Consider the following 20840-nt stretch of genomic DNA (forward strand, 5'->3'; position numbering starts at 1 on the left):
CTATTAGGTTGGTGGAAATACCGGCTATTGTTTAATACCTGGATAGCAAGTACTGTGTCAGACTGTTTCCATTCATATCTCCACTTTATAGATTAAGAAACGGAGGCACAGGAAAAGAGAACTTGCTCCAATTCAGCAGCAAGAGTCAGGACTCAAACACAAGTGTTTGTTTCCTTCCAGGTGTCACCAAGAAGGCTGGCCCTGTCCAACAGCACTTCCTGCACCGGTGGAGATGCTCCGTGTTATGTCCTATCTGACACAGCAGGCGTCAGTCACCTGCAATTATTGAACACCTGAAATGTCGTTGGTGGGACTGAGGAAATGAATTTTAAACCTTATTTGATTTGAATAATTTAAACGTCAATAGCTACACACAGCTACTGATTACCATCTTAGCACAGGCAGAGGCAGATGTCTTGGATTTGAAGTCCACCCCCTTATTCACTGGCTCGATTTGGGGCAAGCCGCTACAGCTCACGGAACTTCAGTATCCTTAGCCAAATGGGATCATTCGTTCTGAGGTTACCTTTTAGCCCAAATGAGCTCATTAGATGAAAAGGACCAAAGCTCTCTATAGGCAGAGAGAGCAGTTGCAGAAATCGGTGGTGCCCAGATTGCCCTGGAGCTCTCTGGATTGGGACCCTTGGCAGGGATGTCGCCGCCAGGCCCAAGTACCAGCCACACGGTCTTAAGGAAGAAAAAGCCCCACCCTCCCTCCTCTCACATATGCACACAGAGCACAGACCTCATGCAGCCCCAAAGGGGCAAGAGACTTTAATTAGGGTTGGGAGAATCCACCGGAATAAGAAAAGTTACAGCGAGCGTGGGAGCAGAGAAGCCAGAGCGGGTGGGAGGGCCCGGCCGGGAATCTCACAGGACTCACCTCTCCACCTCTAGCACAGGCACTGCACTGACAGACAAGGCGTTAACAGTGGCCCCTCGGGGCTGGGAGGGCATGAAGCAGCCCTGCAGCCAGAGGCTGCCTGGCTTTCTGGCCCAAGCTCCTAGGCGTGTCTGGTGGCCACCGGTTCAGCCTCTGTCCCCAACCAGGGCTGAGTGGCCATCTTCAGGCAGAGCTTCAGGCACCGCTTCTACTGGGCCCACGGAGGCTCAAGAATACGAGGACGAGGGAGAGGACGGGGGTCTGAGCTCTCCCTCCCTCCCCACATGGGCTGACTTGGGGGAGGAACAGTAGTCGCCTTCTGGCTCCAGGCCCGCCCAGACCCACAGCGACTAGTAAAGCACAATCACTGGGACCAGTCACAGCCACTGGAGGTGGAGGTTGTTTTTTTTTTTTAAAAAAAAAAAAAAGACAAAAAGGTTACAGTCTCCTACAAGCACAGAGTTTAAATTTCAAGACGTTAAAAAAAATGTGTCCCGGCCCAGGGGACTGAACATCAGAAGCCAGCCTGACCAGGCACATGTGGCCTTTGGGGCAAGTCCACTGCTGCTTTGTTGCCAGCTAGCAAGCGCACCACCCACCTCCCTCGTCTAATGCCCACCCCCAACCCAGCTCCACTCCGCTGCTTCCGCTGCTGCCGCTCTGAGAAGTAACTCCAAGACGCCTTCGCAGAGACACCGGGGAGCCTGAGGGGGAAGGCCTCGAGATCCAGCCAGATGGTTTAGAACTGTCAAGAGAACCAAGAGGCAGTGAATAATGGTTACTGCTGTATCCCGGAAGGCTGCGTGACGGAGGTGGGCTGCTCTGAGAACTGCTACTGTGCTGAGATCTCTCAGGGGCAGGCTTGGGTCCCAGGACACCCGTGGGCACACTCTCTCCTCCAGCCAGATTCAGCAGTGACCTTTGGGGCACTGGCCCAAAACCTAGCATTAGACAAGGCAGAGCAATTAAGGGTGGTACGGGCGTGGCCACGGCTCCCCGTGGCTGTGTCATGGAGGCGGCTATAAAGCCCTGTCACCATGCCTTACTTACTGAGCAGACTGCATTCGTTAGAGACACAAGGGCTTGGGGACTCAAGAGGGCTGAGTACTTTGTGTCAAGCTCTATGGGATCCTCCAACAGGACAGGCACTTGAAATGTTTTCTGCCATCAAGGATCGCCCATGGACATCTTACAGACCAGAGGTGGGACGACTGGCCCACAGGCTGAACCCAGCCCAAAGGCGAGCACTGTTTGGCCCACAGTGTTTAATATGAATTAGTTGCCAACCTTGAAAATATGAGACTCCGTATACAAATCCAGATGTGGGGATTCTTCAGAAAAACTGGAAGATGAAGCTGTGTGGTGGTGATCCTCTTTGGGTGAGGCAGCTGCTGCTCACGAGGTCCCCCCACATATCCCACTTCACTCACGGACGTTACCTGCCCAAACCCTGCATGCACGTGGGCATGTGACCAGTGCCAGAGGCCACAGTGCTATCCTAGATCTCATTGTGAAACCTAGCCATGCCCTGGTTGTCCCACTTACTGGCTGAGGGACCACCAGCAGGTGATTTAACTTCCAGAGCCCCCAGTATAATCATCTGTGAAATGGGGATGGTTTTAGATATTAAATGAGACACGTGAATGTGCTTTTTTAAAGCTGTAGAAGTATAGAAATGTAATTATCATAAAAATGAAATGATTGTTGAATGAATGACCTAAGTATTAAATTGGGACAAGAACTGTTTTTCTTCACAGTTGAATCCAAAGGCCTCCTAGTGTCCTGGCCAGAAAATTCTGGTCCTACAATACATAGGACACTTATTATGTGCCAAAGGCTATGCTTTACATACATTTCCTCATTAATATCCAACTACCCTGAAGGTTCATGTTACTTACTCACAGTCTCGTTTCACTGCTGAGGAAACGGAGGCTTAGTGACGCCGGCTCACACCCAGGTCGCCTGACCCCACAGCCTGTGTGATCTGAACAAGCATGTTACTTTCCCTTTGCACACACTACAGCTACTTTGCACGCTGGCTGCCCTCAGTATAATTAAAGCCCAGGGGAAGCGGGTGTACTTTCTATTTTTAGGAATCTGAGCTCCTTCTGGGCTGGGTCTGTATGCACTGGGAGAAATAAACACTAAACCTACCATCTAGGGTACCAATTCTGAGTGGAACATGTCAACAAATCAAAGATTGTTTGGAAGAAGAAAAAGACCAAGAAGAAGGCACGTCCTGAATACCTAAACAAGAACAACTGTGTCATCAGTGCATCAATGTTTACAATTCCTCCTCTTCAGAGGAATGCAGTCCTTTCCATTAGGGAGGCACAGACAACTGAAGAGGGATTGGGACTTAAGCCAGGACAGTGATGGAAAACAGGCTAAAGAAATCATGACGTTAAGCCTGATAAACAGACGCTGAAGGAAAATATTTAAGTCTGTTTGAGAAGCGGAATTACACTGTGACTAACTGTCCTATAATCCTCAAAAATTCACATATGGATTTACTTGGGCTCACTAGGGGTTTGAACTAGATATAGGGAAGGACTCTGTACATTTTGAGATGTAGAAATGAGCTTCTAAGTCCTCATGAGAGGCGAAGAGAGGCGTCCCCCAGATACCCAGATACGAAAAATGCTCTGTAGCTCTCAGAGATACACCTGCCACCCACCAGAGGTCCTAGAGGCATCAGGAAATTTTCCACACCATTGGCACCCCTTTCCTGCCAGATGCTAAGTTCTCAACACAGCCCACGACTCCTCCTACTTCTGGGAGGAGCTCAGAAGACCTCTCCTTACATTCTTGAGGAACTCCTCAGCCACAATGCGGGCGCGGGCGTTGACTGACAGCTTCATCTCACTGATCTCCTTGTCGATCTCCTCCATGAAGTGGATCACGAAGTCCACCAACTTGTGCTTGTACATTTGCTCTGTGTGGAAGTTGGTGATCAGAAAACTGATGTCATACCCCTAGGGAAGAAACAGGAAAAAATTAGCGTCCGGGGCACTTAGCTGGCCACGTCCCCTGCGTTCACTCAGCCACATGCTTCCAGCTGGCTGTGATCGTCTCTCAAGCGACGGTTTTCAGTCAACAGCCCACCTGCTCTGGTGAGGTATCTGTGTTAGATCCAAGGGATTGGACCCAATTGAGAATTCTGTACCGGATGTCTCAGGAAGACTGTCTGTGGCACAAATAGTTGCATTCAGAAAGAGTCAAGGGAGAATGAAGGGATCTGAAATCTCGTTACAGAAGAATCTAATCAAACAGGGAACACTTAGTCTGGAGAGAAGAGATGGGAGAGGGATGGGATGGAGTCTTTAACTACCAGATGGGCTGCATGTGGAAGAACATTTTTTTTTCACTCTGGGTGGCCCCAGAGGTTAGACGAGGAGAAAGCTTTTCGCTCAGGATGAGGATGAGCTTATCCAGCATGTCTACTGTATCTGATGATGGTGTGTGCTGCTCAGTCACTGGGGATATTTTAGTTAATCTGGCAGGGAGCCTGGGCGAGGACTCAAATACAGAGTCAGGCAACAACTGACCCAACGTCAGCTACAGCCTTTAGAGACCGTGAACCAGCTAGTGGCGAAGCTTAGAAAGGAGTTCGGATTCATTGTGTCCTCTCTGCTGCTAGACTGTATTTCTGGGAAGATGTGCAAGGTGTCTCTTCTTTGGTGCCTTTTCCATGGTTGAGACAGACCCAACTTCTCCGAAGCAGATCCCTCTCACTCCCACTCGAGCTGAGATAAAGGCCGACTCTCAACTCAAGGAGTGGATGGTGCCCAACAGCTGGCGAAGCAGCACCCTGGCCAGTGACAGAGGGCTCAGCGTTAGAATTCTGGGTATTACAAACCCGTGGATCTCACGGTCTCACCTCCACCGGTTTCCTTCGAAGGATAAAGAAGTTCTCTGCTCGCATCATCATGAAGCGCATGAACTTGTGGCATAGAATCTTCTCAATCTCATCAGCCTGGTGAGAGCAGAGGAGAAATGCTGTTTCCCTGAAGCCGACACCGAGGCCAACAGAAACCTGTCGCCTGCTCTTCTGACCCCATTTCCCCCAGGCTCACTGGAGGCAGTGCGTTTGGTATTGGGAGCAACTGCTGCCTCAACTTTGAATCACGGGGCATCTGGTTACCAACTGAAAGGAGGGTCTACAACATCATAGCCTCTCCAACTGGACAGGGCATTACTATGATCTCATCTTTGTCCATTTCAGGCGCTAACCTGGTGAACCTGAGTCTTCTATCCACTCCTTCCAGCGTCCACACCTATATTCAAAGTTGTCTTTCCCTTTCTCATTTCACTAGTGGTGCATTTTCCAGTTTGTGATCTACCCCACCGGGGGTATCAGAAATAACCTTAGTTAGTGCACTTTAGTAACACTGAACATCAAAGAATCCCCTCAGTTTCTCCCTGAACTCTCAGTATTTCTGGAGGAAGAATCTTGCTGCTAGGCACTGGTACACCCTCAACAACTGCAACACGTGAACCTCTCCTAACAAAGAGTTAAAAGGGTACAGCTTTCTGTAGGCAACAGTATCTAGTCTGAACTTAGCAACACTGTTTTGTTTTCATGTTTATGTTTATTTTTTAGACTCCCTCTATTTGGTGAGTGATAATTTGAGAAGAAAAGTCAGTTTAAAGAAACCCATTCAGTAAATAACTGTCCAGGTGGCACGTAAATATGGCCAAAAATGTGGAGATAGTGGGAATGTCAGCTGCCTGAGGCAACATAAGACATTGTACTTTTGTTTTTTACCCTAAATCTCACTTTCAGAATTTATGGCTATCAAATTGGCACCGGTACTATTTATTTTTATGAACTGGATTCTTCCTCATTTCTCAGGAGTGGTTCCATGCCCTGACACCATACTGGCCCGTGGCCTGAGCTGCTACATTCAGAACAAGGCCTACAGGACAGAATGGCTCACTCTTTATTCTAATGACTGGCTGAGTTTGGCAAATCATTTCCTGGGTACATTTAAGGAAATAGAGGGTCTCCTTGCACCCTGGTCTCTCGGATGGGGGCTCCCCGGCCTCCTAGGGAGGCAGGGGCTCCATGGTGAGCTCACCTGTTTCACAGCAATGCTGACCCGTACAGAGTTGATGGAGCCCTCAATCAGAACTTTCTCCTTCTCATTTCTGCTGATGGTCACAGGCTGTAACAGGAGCTCTTTGCTACTCCTGAAAACACAATGTCACAAAGGCTTCTGTACTATAGAGGAACAGAATGCTTAGGGACATCCCACAGCAGGTCCTGGAATCACTATCTGAGACCAGAGTCCAAGAAATAGGAGACTCACAAGCAGGGGTGCTCCAAGATGGGGGCCAGTGAGTGTGTTCTCCAGTGGAAAGAGCACAGGCTCTGGAGTCAGGGCGAAAGGTTTTGAAATCCAGCCTCCTCTGTTACTTTCCTTGGGCAAGTTACCCTCTTGGAATCTCAATTCTCTCATCTGTAAAATGACTGATTCCTATTTCACTGGCGAGGACTGAGAGAGATCAAAAAGGGTCAAGTGTCCAATAGCGTGCCTGGCACACGGTAGGAGCTTTACAAACGGCAGCTCTTATTTTAATAACTATAGGCAAATCCACATACCATTTAGGGAACAAAAAGAGGGACTATCTTAGAAATAAGGACAAGCTAAAATCAAACACAGTCAATCCAGAATGACTCACTTATTCAGCATTAAGACCTCTCTCAGCTCAGTTCCCATTCTGATGTCTCTACTTCCCTAGATCTACATAATGATAATTCACTGTGGTGGTGGTGTCTGTGAATTGTTGTCATTTTAAAATGCCTAGTGGAGATCATATATGTAAAGTAGCATAACATGGCACATGCTAACATCTTGTGCGTTTTTAAAAATTCAAATCATATCAACATAGTGTGGTAACGCCACATCTCAGTTCTAGATGTATGTCCCAGATTAAACTTTAAATGGAAAAAAAGAATGATCTGTTTAGAAAACATGAACTACATGAGAGACTATAACCCAAAATGCAGAATATCTGGAGTAGGAGATGAGAGAATACAGTTTGGGAGTGGGGAGGGGGGGAGAAAAAATCCTTGATCTTTAAGAAAAGTATGGAGATGGCATCTAACTAAATCCTCTCTTTAAACAGCCAGTGGGTTCAATAATGCCATAGGAAATACTTCATGAACAGCTCTACTCTGAAAAGTCATACCTTGTGTCAAGCAATCTTGGCTCCAGAGTAGATTCTCCCCTGGGTTTTGTCCTGCCAACCTACTGACCCTATTTTCTGAACTCCAAATTGGGAACCATTGTTCATCTGGCAGCAAGACAAAATATGTGAACTGTGGTTGTCCTTCCAGGATGGAAGTTCATGGCACCTTCTCAACAACAGCCACCTCTGGGGCTGTACCTATCACCCCTACCCTGAACTTTTCCTTCCCTACCTGACTTCCACCTCCGGCTTGTTGTGTCGTTCCACGACCTGGGAGGAGAAATTCTCCAGGCAGAGGGCAGCCTGCAGTGTGGCCCGCACGGCACTCAGGTAGGGGCGGAGAGTGGCAGTCTGTAGGAAAAACCCCAAAGGAGGATCAGAATCTGTCTCACCAAACCCACTGGTCCCCTGCTCCAGCTACACAGGAGCCAGGCAGTCCTGAGGGTGCTGGATTCTCAGACACTGAAGAACAGACTAGGCCTTCAAGGTGCCTTCCAGTCTAAGTCTGGAGCAGTGGTTCTCAACAGGGGACCATTCTGCCTGCCAGGGGACATTCGGCAATGTTAAAACATTTTCCACTGACATGACTTGAGATGGGGGTGCTACTGGCATTGAGTAGAAAGAGGCTGGGCAAACTGCTAATCCTTCTACATTGCACAACAAAGAATTGTTCAGCCCCAAATAGTGCCGAGGTTGAGAAACTCCGGTCCAGGGGCATACAGGTAAATGAATGATTGTCCTCAATCTGTCTTTTGAGCCAAGAAATGGATAAATCTACTATGTGCCAGGCACTGAGCTAGGGGCTGGGAATTCAAAGATGATTAAGACCATCTCTACCCTTAAACAGCTCAATGCGGGGAGAAACTATGATACAAAGAAGGATAACTTAATTAGATTTACAAGTTATATTTGCAGAAGCAATTGGCTTTGATTTGAAGATGGAAATACGATTAGGAGTGCTTTAGAATGAGAAAAAGAGAGTAAGGGCATTCCCAGTAGAAGGATCAGCTTCTAGCTACTCTAACTCATCTTCATTTCCTTATGTTCACCAAGTTCTTTTTCACCTCAGTTTCACACATGCTGAACTATCTATCTGCAGTGGTTCTACCCTCTCTTCGCCTAAGTCATCCTTCAGATCTTGGTTTATTCAGGGAAGGCCTCTTCCTTCCTCAGAGAAGTCTTTCTTGACTTCCCCTTAGTAGCAGTTCTTATAATTTACAATGATACATCCTTCAAACATCTTTAGTAAAGTGATTTCTCTTTCACTAGACTGCAAGCCTCATGGTCAATAGACCGCGTCTATTTTATTCAAATCTACATATCCTGCTCCTCGCTCAGTTAGTACCTAACGTACATAGTGTCATTCGTTTTCTGTAGAATAAATGAATGAATGAAAGCTGTAACTTAAGCAAGGTTAGGATGAACACAAAAGGGCATTAAGAGTTCCAGAAGTAGTAATGAGTACAATGTTGCTGTAGGAAACGTATTTTAGATTTAGTAGAGGAGGCTGCAGTGGTAGTCTGGAGATTCATGGGGAATCTCAAATGCCAGGCTACTGAGTTTAGCTTTTCTTTTAAGGTGGTAAAGAACTGCTGGGGCTTTCTGAGGGGGAAGTTATAGGACCACAGCTGCATGGTGGCTCTGTGGAGAATGGATTGGAGAGGGAAGTAAGACATAAGGCAGAGAGAGTTATTCAAGGAGTACTGATGAGAGCCTAGACTGGGGCCGTAGAGAGGAAAAGCACAGCGGTTCGACTATAACATAAGATATAGATAATCATGGAATAAAAACACCTCCCAACAAACTACGGTCCATTGACACAATTAAATGCTACTCAGAAATGAAAAGGAATAACTACTGATACAACACGGATGAATCTCAAATGCATTATGGTAAGAAGCCACGTTAAAAAGCCCACATACTGACAATTCCACTTATATTACAATATGGAAAAGGCAAAAAAATTATGGGGGGTAAAAATCAGTGGTTGCCTGGGGTGGGGAAAGAGGAGGAGGACTGATTACAAGGGACTTGCGGGAACATTTTGAGGTGATGGGAATGTTCTGTGCCTTGATTGTAGTGGTTACATGATTGTGTTTGTCAAAATTCATAGATGATAAACCCGAAAAGGGTGATTTTTAGGTGGCTAGCCCCATGACACCTGCCTTTTCACAAATAAAACAGTCTCATGCAATACCTCAATAAACCTGATTTTTAAAAAATCAAGAGGTATGGCCAATTTAAGAAACAAAGAAGGAAGAGCAAGTTTAGGAGGAAAGAGGAGTTTTGATCTGGAGGTTTAATGTCAAGGTATCTTCAAGATATCCAGGCAAACCTTGGGAGACACCAGAATACACAAGGTCATCAAAGCCAGGGGACTAGATAGGTACCACACTACTCCCAGGAACGCACACATTTATCAAACAGGAGGATTTCCAGGGAGGGAAAGCAGCAGTATCAGATCTTGCAGTAAGGCAACAACGGCTGTGTTCTGACCAGGAAGGGGCTTGGGTGGAGGCGGCATAAGAAATCCTTCAGGACGGTAGAATCAAGGTAGGGGGTAAGGAGAAGCGTGGGATATGGAGGTGTAGACGCTTCCCTTGGGAAACTACAGAGTCTGGCGGGCAGGAGAAAACAGAGCAGTGCATTTAGTGAAGTTCTATTCCGGGTGAGGAGGTAGCCCTACCACCTGAGCGCAACTACGAGCCTAGCAGGTCCCACTTCCGGCTTCCTCCATACCTCAGGTATTCCCTACCTGTCTCGAAAGACAGACCGTGAAGTCACCATGCCTACTTCTTACGAGGGCGTTCCCCGCTCGCCCCTTCCTCACTTCGACCCCCACCCCGCCCTCTTTCTCCGAGCCTCATCGTGCCAACTCCCCAGCATCCCTCGGCCCCAGGCCTCTCCGCTGCAAAGCCGTACCTCCCCCAGACCCACAACTCTGAGACAGAATGGGGGGGGGGGGGGTCCCTGGCCCGGGGCCCGGCTCTCTCACCATCGCGGGCGCTGGCTGGGCCGGAAAGCGGAAGTACGGAAGTGGCCAGGCCCGCGACGCCTGCCCTTTCGCGAGAAGCGCAGCCGCAGTCTCCGCCCGGACTTCCGGACAGTACCACTATGCTCCGAGCAGGGTAAGGAGAGCCTCGGAACACTTGTTCCCTTGGAAGTTTTCCCCCTAGGACTGTCTTGGTATCTGTAGACTCCTGCAGTTTCAGATCCGTACTCAAGCTTCTCCCGTTATCCATGCAGCTCTCGCTTGTGACTTTGGCTTTCTTGTCCTATTTGCCGCTTTCTTTCCCCATAGTCATGCAATGGTGCAGCCCGGCCGAAGGTTGGGCACCATATTTGGACAAGGCGAGGCGGAGGAGCCCTTCGTTCCTTCCGGTTCTGCGCCCCCTTCCTTCCCCCGGGCCCCTCCTACCGGCTGCCTCTGGGGCTCGGCGGGACTAAATGCCTGACCGAAAACCCGGCTGCCCAGCCCCGCCCTCCAGCCCTGGGCTGTTCCCTCGGGTTCCCCCGCGGCATAACCCTCACCCCAATTGCAGTGGTCTAGCTCACGGCCCGCATACCCTCCCCCGCAAGGCACAGTGAGCTCTCCCTCGCGTTTCCCCGCCCCCGCGTCAACTGCAGGGGCCCCGCCCATAGCCAGTTGCGGGCGGTAGATCCGACCAACCGGAACTCCCCACCCCCTCTCGCGGCCCGGGGGCCGTAGGAGGCCGGAGTGTGGAGGTAGAGGGGGCAGGAGCCGCGTTGGGGGTCTCGAGTGGACGGGGACCCTGAAGGCGGGGCATTGGGGCGACCCACGGGTGGAGCCAGCCGTTAAGCAGTCCCACTTCTTCTGTGCCAGGCACTGAACTGGGCTCTTGACGAGCATCAGCTGTTAATCCTCAGAACATCCGGGGGAGGTAGGTACCATTATTATCCCCATTTTACAGATTCAGACTTCTTATGGGGAAACAGACCCACACTACTTTGTCCACATTTTGCAGTTGGAAAAACCGAGACTCAGAAAAGTTAAATGGCATATTCAAGGCCACATACATAGAGAATGGCAAAGCTTGGGCTTGGACCCAGGTATGTCTGGCTTACCATACCACATTCTTAACCACTGTCGGGCAAAAATAACCCGCAAAGGTGGGAAGGAGTGAGACAAGGTGAAGCAGGGAGGCACAATGAACGTGAACATGGTGAGAATGGGATGCTTGGAGCTCAGAGGCTTAGCAGAACTCAGGAGGAGGAGAACAAATGGAAAGCATCAGGAGGACAGGGCATAGTGTATCATGGTAGTGAGGGGCTCAGACTCAGAACTACCTGGATTCAAAGTCTTGGTAAGCGTGGGCATGTACCCACCTTTACAAAGTCTCAGTTTCCTCATCTGTAAAATGGAGAGCACCACGGTCCCTGCTCAGAGGGTGAGGAATTCAGTGCAAAGCTGGTAAGATGTCTGCACCTTGCTTGGTGCACAGTGGATGCTCTCTGAGTAGAAGCAGTGCCATCAGCCTTGTCAATAGGGTACTGAAGTCGGTCTTTCTCCTTGAGGCTGTTTCTGGATGGAGGGAACCCTTGGGCTTCCCTCGTGCCCCTTTATCTCCCGTCAGTGTCCCTGTCCTCTTCAGCTCCACAGCGTATCCTGGGCCATGAGCGAGCTGAAGGACTGCCCCTTGCAGTTCCACGACTTCAAGTCAGTGGACCACCTGAAGGTCTGTCCGCGCTACACAGCAGTGCTGGCCCGCTCCGAGGATGACGGCATCGGCATTGAGGAGCTGGACACTCTGCAGTTAGAGCTTGAAACGCTGCTCTCCTCTGCCAGCCGGCGCCTGCGGGTGCTGGAGGCCGAAACCCAGGTGATACCCTCCAGACGAGACGTCACCAGGGCTAGACTGTGATAAGTTATGGCATGGCTCATTGAGTTCGTCCCATCTGCTAAGGCCTGGGGTATAGGAGGTAGCAGGGAGGAGGGGGGAAGACACCCAAATTGGGTTCTAGGGACACAAAATAAGCAAGAACATGTGTGATCCCCATAAACTGCAAGATTTCTAAGCATTTATTGACAACACAGCTCTCCCGCCCCCAACCCACCCGTTAAGTTCTGGGTCCTGTGCAAGTCATTAAAGAAAGATAATTAGGACAATTGTGGCCTTCAGGGAGTTTGCTAACTAAAAGTGGTGGGGGGCTGGTTAGACAAGTACCAGGTGATGTGTTATGGTTAGGGGGACTAGGAACTGGAATGAGGAGAGGATTTGATTCCTGCACTAAGCACTTGTTAGTGTTGTTTCCTAACTCTTTGACTTTGGGGAAATTACTTCCTATTTCTGAGCGTCAGTTCTCTGTCTGCAAAGTGGGCTGAATAATAGGACGTACAAAAGAGGTTTTGTGAGGATTAAGAGAGGTTTTTTGTGTGTTTTTTCCAGGACTTTATTGGGGAACAGTGCATACTTCCAGGCCTTTTTTCCAAGTCAAGTTGTCCTTACAATCTTAGTTGTGCAGGGTGCTGTTCAGCTTCAAGTTGTTGTCCTTTCAGTCCCAGTTGTGGAGAGCGCAGCTCAGCTCCAGGTCCAGTTGCCGTTGCTAGTTGCAGGGGGCACAGCCCACCATCCCTTGCGGGAGTCGAACCGGCAGCCTTGTGGTTGAGAAGACGTGCTCCAACCAACTGAGCTGTCCTGGAGCTCAGTGGGAGCTCAGCTCAAGGTGCCGTGTTCAATGTTAGTTGCAGGGGGCGCAGCCCACCATCCCTTGTGGGACTCGAGGAGTTGAACTGGCAACCTTGTGGTTGAGAGCCCACTGGCCCATGTGGGAATCGAACCGGCAGCCTTTGGAGTTAGGAGCACGGAGCTCCAACAGTCTGAGCCACTGAGCCGGCCCAGGTTTTTTTGTTTTTGTTTTTGTTTTTTTTTGCGAAGTCTGAGCCCAGTTTCTGACACTAAGTTAGCATTTCAAATGTTAGTCATTGGCACTACTCTGATTATTTCTCTTCACTGCATAGACATCCTCTGGGGCCTGTGTGCCAGGTGCTACGCCAGATCCTGGGGGACAACTGGTTAAGATGAGCTTCCTGGTCTCCAGCAGCTTATAATCTAGTAAAAAAGATAAAGTATGCTGTGCATTTTAGTATGACCAAACAAGATGTTTGGGCCTACAGTGAAGGTGCAAAGTGCCAGAGACTCATAGAGGAAGAAGATGCCATTTCAACTGGACTTGGAAGTATGAATAGCGTTAACTTGTGGTCCCTGAGAATCCACTGAAGCTTTTTGAAAAGGGTTGTGGCACAATCCGTTGTATTTTAGTGTCTAAGAATCGGGTAACTGATGTGAAGAAGGCTTTCCAGTTGTGACATTCAAAGTGAAGGTTTTGCTGGGAGGCTTGCTTGCCTTCACCAAAAAGTTCCCACCAGCATATTTTCCCAGAGCTGCATGCACTGGGGTGTGATCCCTTGTTTGGCCTTGCTACTAAACACTACCGAGGTGAATCACAATACAGACAAATGAACGGAATGATGAGAAGTATATGAGTAAAATCCTGTGAGATGGACACAGAAAAGGAGCTGGGTTTTAAAGGATGAGTAGGAGTCTGCTAAATAAAAAGGGGGTGGGGAAAGACTTTAGCGCCTCCTCAAGTTCTAGATCCTGATTCTTCACTGGGGGAAACAGTTGTCCTCTGTCTTCCCTTCCCTCCCTCATTAACAGTCTCTCTGAATTGCAGATCCTCACTGACTGGCAGGATAAGAAAGGTGACCGTCGACTCCTGAAGCTGGGTCGAGACCATGAGCTTGGGGCTCCCCCCAAACATGGGAAGCCCAAGAAGCAGAAACTGGAAGGGAAGGCAGGGCATGGGCCAGGCCCTGGCCCCGGGCGACCCAAATCCAAAAACCTTCAGCCCAAGATCCAGGAATATGAATTCACTGATGACCCAATTGATGTGCCTCGGATCCCCAAGAATGATGCCCCCAACAGGTTCTGGGCCATAAAACATAGAGGGGCCTTGGGATTCGGGCCGTGGAGACTGTGGAGGGGCCCAGGGCTGAGGCTGGTGGGGCATGGAGCGCCCACTTAGGATCTGCTTCTCCCTGCAGGTTTTGGGCTTCGGTGGAGCCTTACTGCGCTGACATCACCAGCGAGGAGGTCCGCACACTAGAAGAGCTACTGAAACCCCCAGAAGACGAGGCTGAACATTACAAGGTAGAAACCCTGAGCCTCGATAGACATGACAGAGAACAAGAGGGCTGCAAGGTGCCTCAGAATCAAAGATCCCAAAGCCACGTATCATCTTACTTCCCCTCCCCTGTCCAGGCTCCTCTCTGCCCCATCAAGCCACCCAGACACCCAGTCTTCCTCCTGCATTGTCTCCCTTCTGCCCCATCCAGACGGTCACCACATCCATCCTGAGGCTTCAACTTCAGTGAGGTCCCCCCTTGACCCCACATCTCCATCCCCTCTACTTTGGTTTAAGACTTCGTCAGCTTTCACCCAAACAGCGTCTTAATGCTTTCCTGCTTCCAGAGGGGCCTTTCTTTGTATTTCTTTAATACATATAAGTTTATTTTCTTAGGATGAAAATAAAACATTTTCTTAGGATGAAAATAAAACAGGTTCTAGTAAAGAAAATGTGGAAAATACAGAAGAGTGTTGGGGACAACTCTCCCATAGGTCTGCTGTCAGGCTCGGATGTGACACAGCCGTCCCTGCTCCCAGGCCTCTCTGGGCTCCCATTACGCACAGGATCGAGTCCAGGCATCTCAGTTCTTGGTGGCACAGCCCCAGCAGCCTCTCCAGTTTCCCTGGCCACGCCCCCTCTTCACTGCTGCCTTCACCAGCCTCCACCAAGCACCGTGCCCTCACTCCAGGGCCACACAGGGTCCTTGCTGGTTTCTGGGCTTCTGTACTGCTCTTCTCCCCTTGGCAAACTGACCCACCCTTCAGGGCTCTGATCTCATGTTACCTCCACCAAAACGCCTTTGCAGATTCCCTAGCAGAAAGTCAGTCTCTCTTTTGTGCTGCCAGAAGACCTCGGTCTACCTGTATCACTTCACTGAATTTTTTGAAAATTTATTTTAAAAAGGAATCCATACAGGCAGTAATAAATTCAAGCAATACAAAAGAGAATCTCCTCTCCCAACCCTAAAGCCTGTAGAGATGAGAGCTGTGACCCAAGATGGTCCATGTACACAATATTCTGTACCTTGTACCTTGGAAATTGCTCCGTACTGGCTTCTATGTGTGTTTTAGTTTGCTTACTAGACTGTGAATGTAGAGATTTTATCTCCTTTGTCTCTTGTCACTTATACCAGGTACAATCCTCGGCCCTGGGCTAGGTACTTGGGAGGCAAAGAAGTGAATGAAAGAAGGAAGGAAGGAATGAAAAGCATGCTTACCCCTTAGCGCTGACGGGATCTCTCCTACAGATCCCGCCCCTGGGGAAGCACTACTCCCAGCGCTGGGCACAGGAGGACCTGCTGGAGGAGCAGAAGGATGGCGCCCGGGCAGCGGCCGTAGCCGACAAGAAGAAAGGCCTCATCGGGCCACTGACTGAACTGGACACTAAAGGTTGGGCCCCTCACCGCCCTGCCTACCCCAGGCTGGGACGGGGGCTCCCAGCACTGCTGCCCAGCTTCCCACCACTTCTCTGTGTGCTTCAGATGTGGATGCCCTGCTGAAGAAGTCTGAGGCCCAGCATGAGCAGCCGGAGGATGGGTGCCCCTTCGGCGCCCTGACGCAGCGCCTCCTGCAGGCCTTGGTGGAGGTGAGCACGCCAACCCAAACGGCAGCTGCATGTACTTTGTTTTAATGTTTTGTTTTCATACATTTAGAAGGGTACACAGATCATAAACGTAGAGCCTGATCACTTTTCACAAACGAACACAGTATAATAATAAATAATATAGGATAATAATAACGTATAATAAAACATTAGCAGTATCCTAGAAATCCCTCTCATGCCCCTCCCAGTCTCTAACTTCCTCTAAAGATAGCCCCTACTTCACAGTTATTTCTGCTGGGTGTTGGCTAAGTGCTGAGCCCTGTGCAGGGGCTTTCCACACATCCTCTAGTTGGAGGTAGGACAGTGGTTAGCTCCATGTTACATACAAGAAGATGGAAGCTTTAAAAAAGGGAACTGTTTGCTTCAGACGTCACACAGCTAATACATAGAAGCAGGACTCAAATCCCAGGTTCAGGGGCCCTTTTCTCTATGCTCCATGGCTGATTTTAGGCACATCCCTCATCTCACTAAGCCTCAGTTTCCTCTCTGGCCCAAGCACAATAGTGTATTAGTCCTGTAACAGTCTGGGACACATGTTCCAGGTTGGCTGAGCTGAGGGGGGCTGGGCTCCGTCCCACACCGTCAGATAGGGATTCCAGTTGTGGTGGCTTTGCCATCTTAAACATACGCTCTGCACAATATCACTCTGGGTGTGATTGCCGCTCGAAGCCCACAGGAAAAGAGGAAGGAGTGTGTGAAGGAAGGTTAATGGGCCGTGACTGGCTGTGGCTCTTCTTCTGTCACTTTCCACTGGAGAGAATTTGTCACCTGACCACACCTGACTGCAAGGGAGGCTGGGAAGTGTAGTGTATATGGGCAGCCACAAGCCCGGCGACTATGGGAGAAAGGCGAGAATGGCGTTTGGACAGCTAGCAGCCTCTGCCACAGTGTGCTTCGCACAGTGCCTGGTGCATTGCATATACTTGACAAACCTTAGCTATTCTTGTTACTGTCACTGAGTGTTATCTTCGCTCTTCTCTGCTCCCTTCTTTTGGCATCAATATAAAAAAAGGGGATTTCTAAAATGATCAAAGCTTTTTGGAGGGTAGAAAACCTTACCAGACAGGGTGGGATGGGAAAAAGGATAGTCTGGTCTGGGAAGACTATCCACGTAGGTCAGAGAGGAGCAGGAAAATGGAAATACTGTAGCTCTTTCTCTCTCATCCCATTTTTGTGGTCTTCTAGGAGAATATTATTTCCCCCATGGAGGACTCTCCTATTCCTGACATGTCTGGGAAAGAATCAGGAGCTGATGGGGCAAGCACCTCACCCCGAAATCAGAACAAGCCCTTCAGGTGAGTGGCATCCTATCCATACCCCACAGTGTGGCCCCTGCTTCTGGTGACTTCTGTCCCTCCTGACATGGGGAGGCCTTCTTTAATAGAGAGGCCTAGGGCACTTTGAGAAAGCCCAATAAAAGTCTCAAACGTGTATTTCCGGCCCAGCATTTCTGCACGCGCAGGCTTAGCCCAGGGTTGTTCATCCCAGCACTGTTTGTACTGTAAACAACCTAAACGTCCCGCTGAAAGAGAGTAGTTGGCTAAATTGCCATAATTAACCCGCGACTATTAATCACATTAGAGAAATATAGTTAGTTGACACGAAAAGATGTAAACAGTAGAGTGTTAAGTGGGGGAAATGTCAGTTTATCACAATACAGACAGTATAATCCTTTTTTTAAGATAAATGTTTGCGTGTAGGGAAAAAACAAATATATAATGAAAGATGATATAACAAAATCTGGACTATATATAGCACAATAGTCCCCTTCTCTGCAGTTTCGCTTTCCACAGTTTCAGTTATCTGTGATCAACTGTGGTCCAAAAATATTAAACGGGAAATGCCAGAAATAAACAATTTATAAGTTTTAAAATTGTGTGTTGTTCTGAGTAGCACGATGAAGTGTCAGCGCCACCCGCTCCGTCCCACCCGGGGTGTGAATCATCCCTTTGTCCCACAGCCACACTATGTCCTCCACCCATGAGTCACTTAGTAGTCGCCTCAGTTATCAGATTGGTTGTCAGAGAGAGAGAGAGACCACAGCCACATAACTTTTATTACAATATATTATAATTGTTCTATTTTATGATAGTTAATCTCTTATTGTGCCTAATTTATAAATGAAACTTTATCATATGTTTGTGTGGGAAAAAAGCAGTATGTATAGTGTTTGGTACTATCCATGGTCTCAGGCAGTCACTTGGGGTCTTAGAACATATCTCTTGCTGATAAGGAGGGACTACTATATATATATGATAACATAAAATATATGTGTATTACACATAACATACGTATTAATAACCTATAGCAAAATAAGGTTACCATAACAAAATAATAGTGGTTCTCTTTGGGTTGTTGGCATTATAGGTTTTTCCGTATTTTTTGTTTGTTTGTTTTTGGTAATGGGCATATGTTACTTGTGTTTGAAACAAGACCAAATTTGTCTGTCTCTCTATATTTCTATATCTAAGTAGACAGAGGGGGCGCCCAAAGAGAAAGGAAGTTTTCACTAACCTCGGGAACCTCTGCGGGATCCCCTTGATTTGAGGGCTGCCTTCCTCTGCAGTGTGCCACACACCAAGTCCCTGGAGAGCCGAATCAAGGAGGAGCTGATCGCACAGGGCCTGCTGGAGTCAGAGGACCGTCCCGCCGAGGACTCAGAGGACGAGGTCCTCGCCGAGCTGCGCAAACGGCAGGCGGAGCTGAAGGCCCTCAGTGCCCACAACCGCACCAAGAAGCACGACTTGCTAAGGTGAGTGACGGGACGCATGGGCCACGGAGTGGTCGACAAGGCCATGGCCCCTGCCTCTCCCCTTCTTTACCACAGGCCACCCAAACCTGGCAGGGCCTCTGACTCACCTGCAGAGCCTTGAAGAAATTATCAGTGCCAGGCACTGCCCCACAGATTATGTCTCAAATAGATTGTAATCCTGCAGACTAGGGCTCAGGCATCTGTGATTGATGGATTTACTTATAATTGTGGTAAAAAACGTGTCATATAAAATTGACCCTCTAAACCATTTTTAAATGTACAGTTCAGTGGTGGTAACTACATTCACCTTGTTGTACGATTTGTTATTTTTAATCTTTTCATGCTTATTTTCTTTGTTCCCCAAAGTATTTTTATGAAAAATTTCATAACACAGAAGATCTGAAGGAATAACGTAATGAACACCAATATGCCCTCAATCTAGATTTATCAACTGGTAACATTTTGTTCGACATTTGTGATTGCTATTGGCCCTTCACCTGAAATTGCCCAGTGTTTTAGGACCAGTTTTTTAAGGAATTGGTTGCAATGTCATTTATTTTATACTGACTTCCATCCTTTGCCCTGCATTGGTCACAACAAGGGTATAGGTGACATCTGGAGGGAGATCATGGTAAGGGGTGCCGTCTTATTGGGGACAACCAATCTGATAACTTCTCACAGCAGGCGCTGTCGCTTTGCCTCACAGCACAGGGCACACTCATTCATTTGTCCACCTCTGCCTGTCTCTTAAACGTTGTGCTGGGCCAGCAAGAGAGGCCGAGCAAAGGGCTCACAGTCTCCAAGTGGATGATTGATAAAAATGTGCACCATTGAAAGGAGAGGTAGGGCGGCCAGTTAACTCAGTTGGTTAGAGCGTGGTGCTGATAACACCGAAGTAGCCGGTTCGATCCCCACATGGGCCACTGGGAGCTGTGCCTGACAAACTGCTAGGGTGCTTAAGGACAAGGGTGTCCTGCGTGCTGACTATGTCCCAAGGACTTCCTGTACACCCTCCTATTGAATCTTGACGACAGCCCAGGGGTAGATGTTTACCCAGTGATGAAATAAAGGCCCGGGGAAGTGAGTGCTCTACTGAAGGTCACATAGCCAGTAAACAGCCAAGCTGCGACTTGAGCCCAAGGCTAACTCCAAAGCCTCTTTCTGGTTCCTCTCTAGGGCAGGAAGAGGCAAATACAGATGAAAGAGGTACTGAGGAAGGGAGGGGGAGGGGAGAGAAGCAGCGATGTACAGATGCAGAAGTAATGGGCAGTAAAGGAACTGGCTTGGGCCTAGGAGGAGGCCAGTGTGCAGCCCTCGGCCCTGCCCTGATTCAGATCTGCTCGCTAGTTGTGGGATCTTGGGGCATTTCTGATCCTCCTTGAGCCTCATCTTTATCACTAGTAACAGAAGAATAACACATCTACCACCTCACAGGGTTGTTCTGAGAAATAACAGCTAATATTTTTGAAGAGCCTAACCTAGCACCTAGCACCATGTTCCATACCAAAGTTCAGTAACTTTGCTTTTTGGTGTGAAACGATCCACAGGAGTGCCAGCCTTGCGTGGTGGGTGGGCTCAGTCTGGGAGAGGGCCCCACTCTGGAGGTGGGCTTCCCATGGCACCGGGCCCACTGATTCCCACAGGCTGGCAAAGGAGGAGGTGAGTCGGCAGGAGCTGAGACAGCGGGTCCGCATGGCAGACAACGAGGTCATGGACGCCTTCCGCAAGATCATGGCTGCCCGGCAAAAGAAGCGGACCCCCACCAAGAAGGAGAAGGACCAGGCCTGGAAGACTCTGAAGGAACGCGAGAGTATCCTAAAGCTGCTGGATGGGTAGCCCTCACCCCTGCCTCAGGCTGCCTCCCCCTGGTCTAGGGGAGAAAGGGGAGGGAGCCCCAGTTCCTTCTCTGGGCTGCTGGAAGCCTTGTCCTGTGGCTGCCTGTCAGATGTCGTGTGGCCACAGTCTCTAGAGGACTGGGGCGTTTCCCTGAAGTCTTTCGGCCTAGCTCTGTATAGCCTGGACCCAGGAGGCCCTGCTGGGCTGGCCTGGTGTCTCTGTTTCGTCCCCAAGATTAGGGAAACTTCATTTCTAGACCTTCCTTCCCCCTCTCTGCCTCCCCCCACCCCACCCCTCTCTCCCTCAAGGACTTCTCCTTTGTGGTTTTGTAAAGTGCAAACTTAAGAGTAAAGTGACTGCTGTGGTTTTTTAAAAAGCATCCAGAATCTTTGAGTATCTGTTACTGTGGAGTAGAAAGCAACT

At 49.0% G+C, this 20840-nt stretch overlaps 2 protein-coding genes across 3 annotated transcripts; one reads left to right on the top strand and one right to left on the bottom strand.

Annotated features, from left to right (window-relative positions):
- Window positions 1–746: 746 nt before the first annotated feature.
- ARPC4 (actin related protein 2/3 complex subunit 4) lies at window positions 747–10466 on the bottom strand. The gene is made up of 6 exons (XM_019748260.3): window positions 10074–10466; window positions 7311–7429; window positions 5965–6076; window positions 4764–4859; window positions 3688–3858; window positions 747–1628 (listed from the first exon to the last, which is right to left on the bottom strand). The coding sequence occupies exons 1-6, from the start codon at window positions 10074–10076 to the stop codon at window positions 1623–1625; spliced, it is 507 nt and encodes a 168-aa protein (XP_019603819.1). The 5' UTR covers window positions 10077–10466; the 3' UTR covers window positions 747–1622.
- A 51-nt stretch (window positions 10467–10517) lies between these two features.
- Window positions 10518–20796, top strand: TADA3 (transcriptional adaptor 3). 2 transcript variants are annotated; one of them, XM_019748252.3, is made up of 10 exons: window positions 10518–10804; window positions 10923–10980; window positions 11692–11919; window positions 13775–14025; window positions 14145–14250; window positions 15474–15615; window positions 15708–15811; window positions 17015–17124; window positions 18396–18581; window positions 20225–20796. In XM_019748252.3, exons 3-10 carry the CDS (start codon window positions 11713–11715, stop codon window positions 20415–20417), a joined length of 1299 nt encoding a protein of 432 aa, XP_019603811.1. In that variant the 5' UTR covers window positions 10518–10804; window positions 10923–10980; window positions 11692–11712; the 3' UTR covers window positions 20418–20796. The 2 variants fall into 2 exon arrangements, with proteins under 2 accessions (XP_019603811.1, XP_074169123.1); XM_074313022.2 differs by having other exon boundaries at window positions 10623–10980.
- Window positions 20797–20840: the final 44 nt, after the last annotated feature.

Source organism: Rhinolophus sinicus, chromosome 5, assembly GCF_057876585.1.
Source record: "Rhinolophus sinicus isolate RSI-liver-muscle chromosome 5, RSI-T2T, whole genome shotgun sequence".
Taxonomy (NCBI): Eukaryota; Metazoa; Chordata; class Mammalia; order Chiroptera; family Rhinolophidae; genus Rhinolophus; species Rhinolophus sinicus.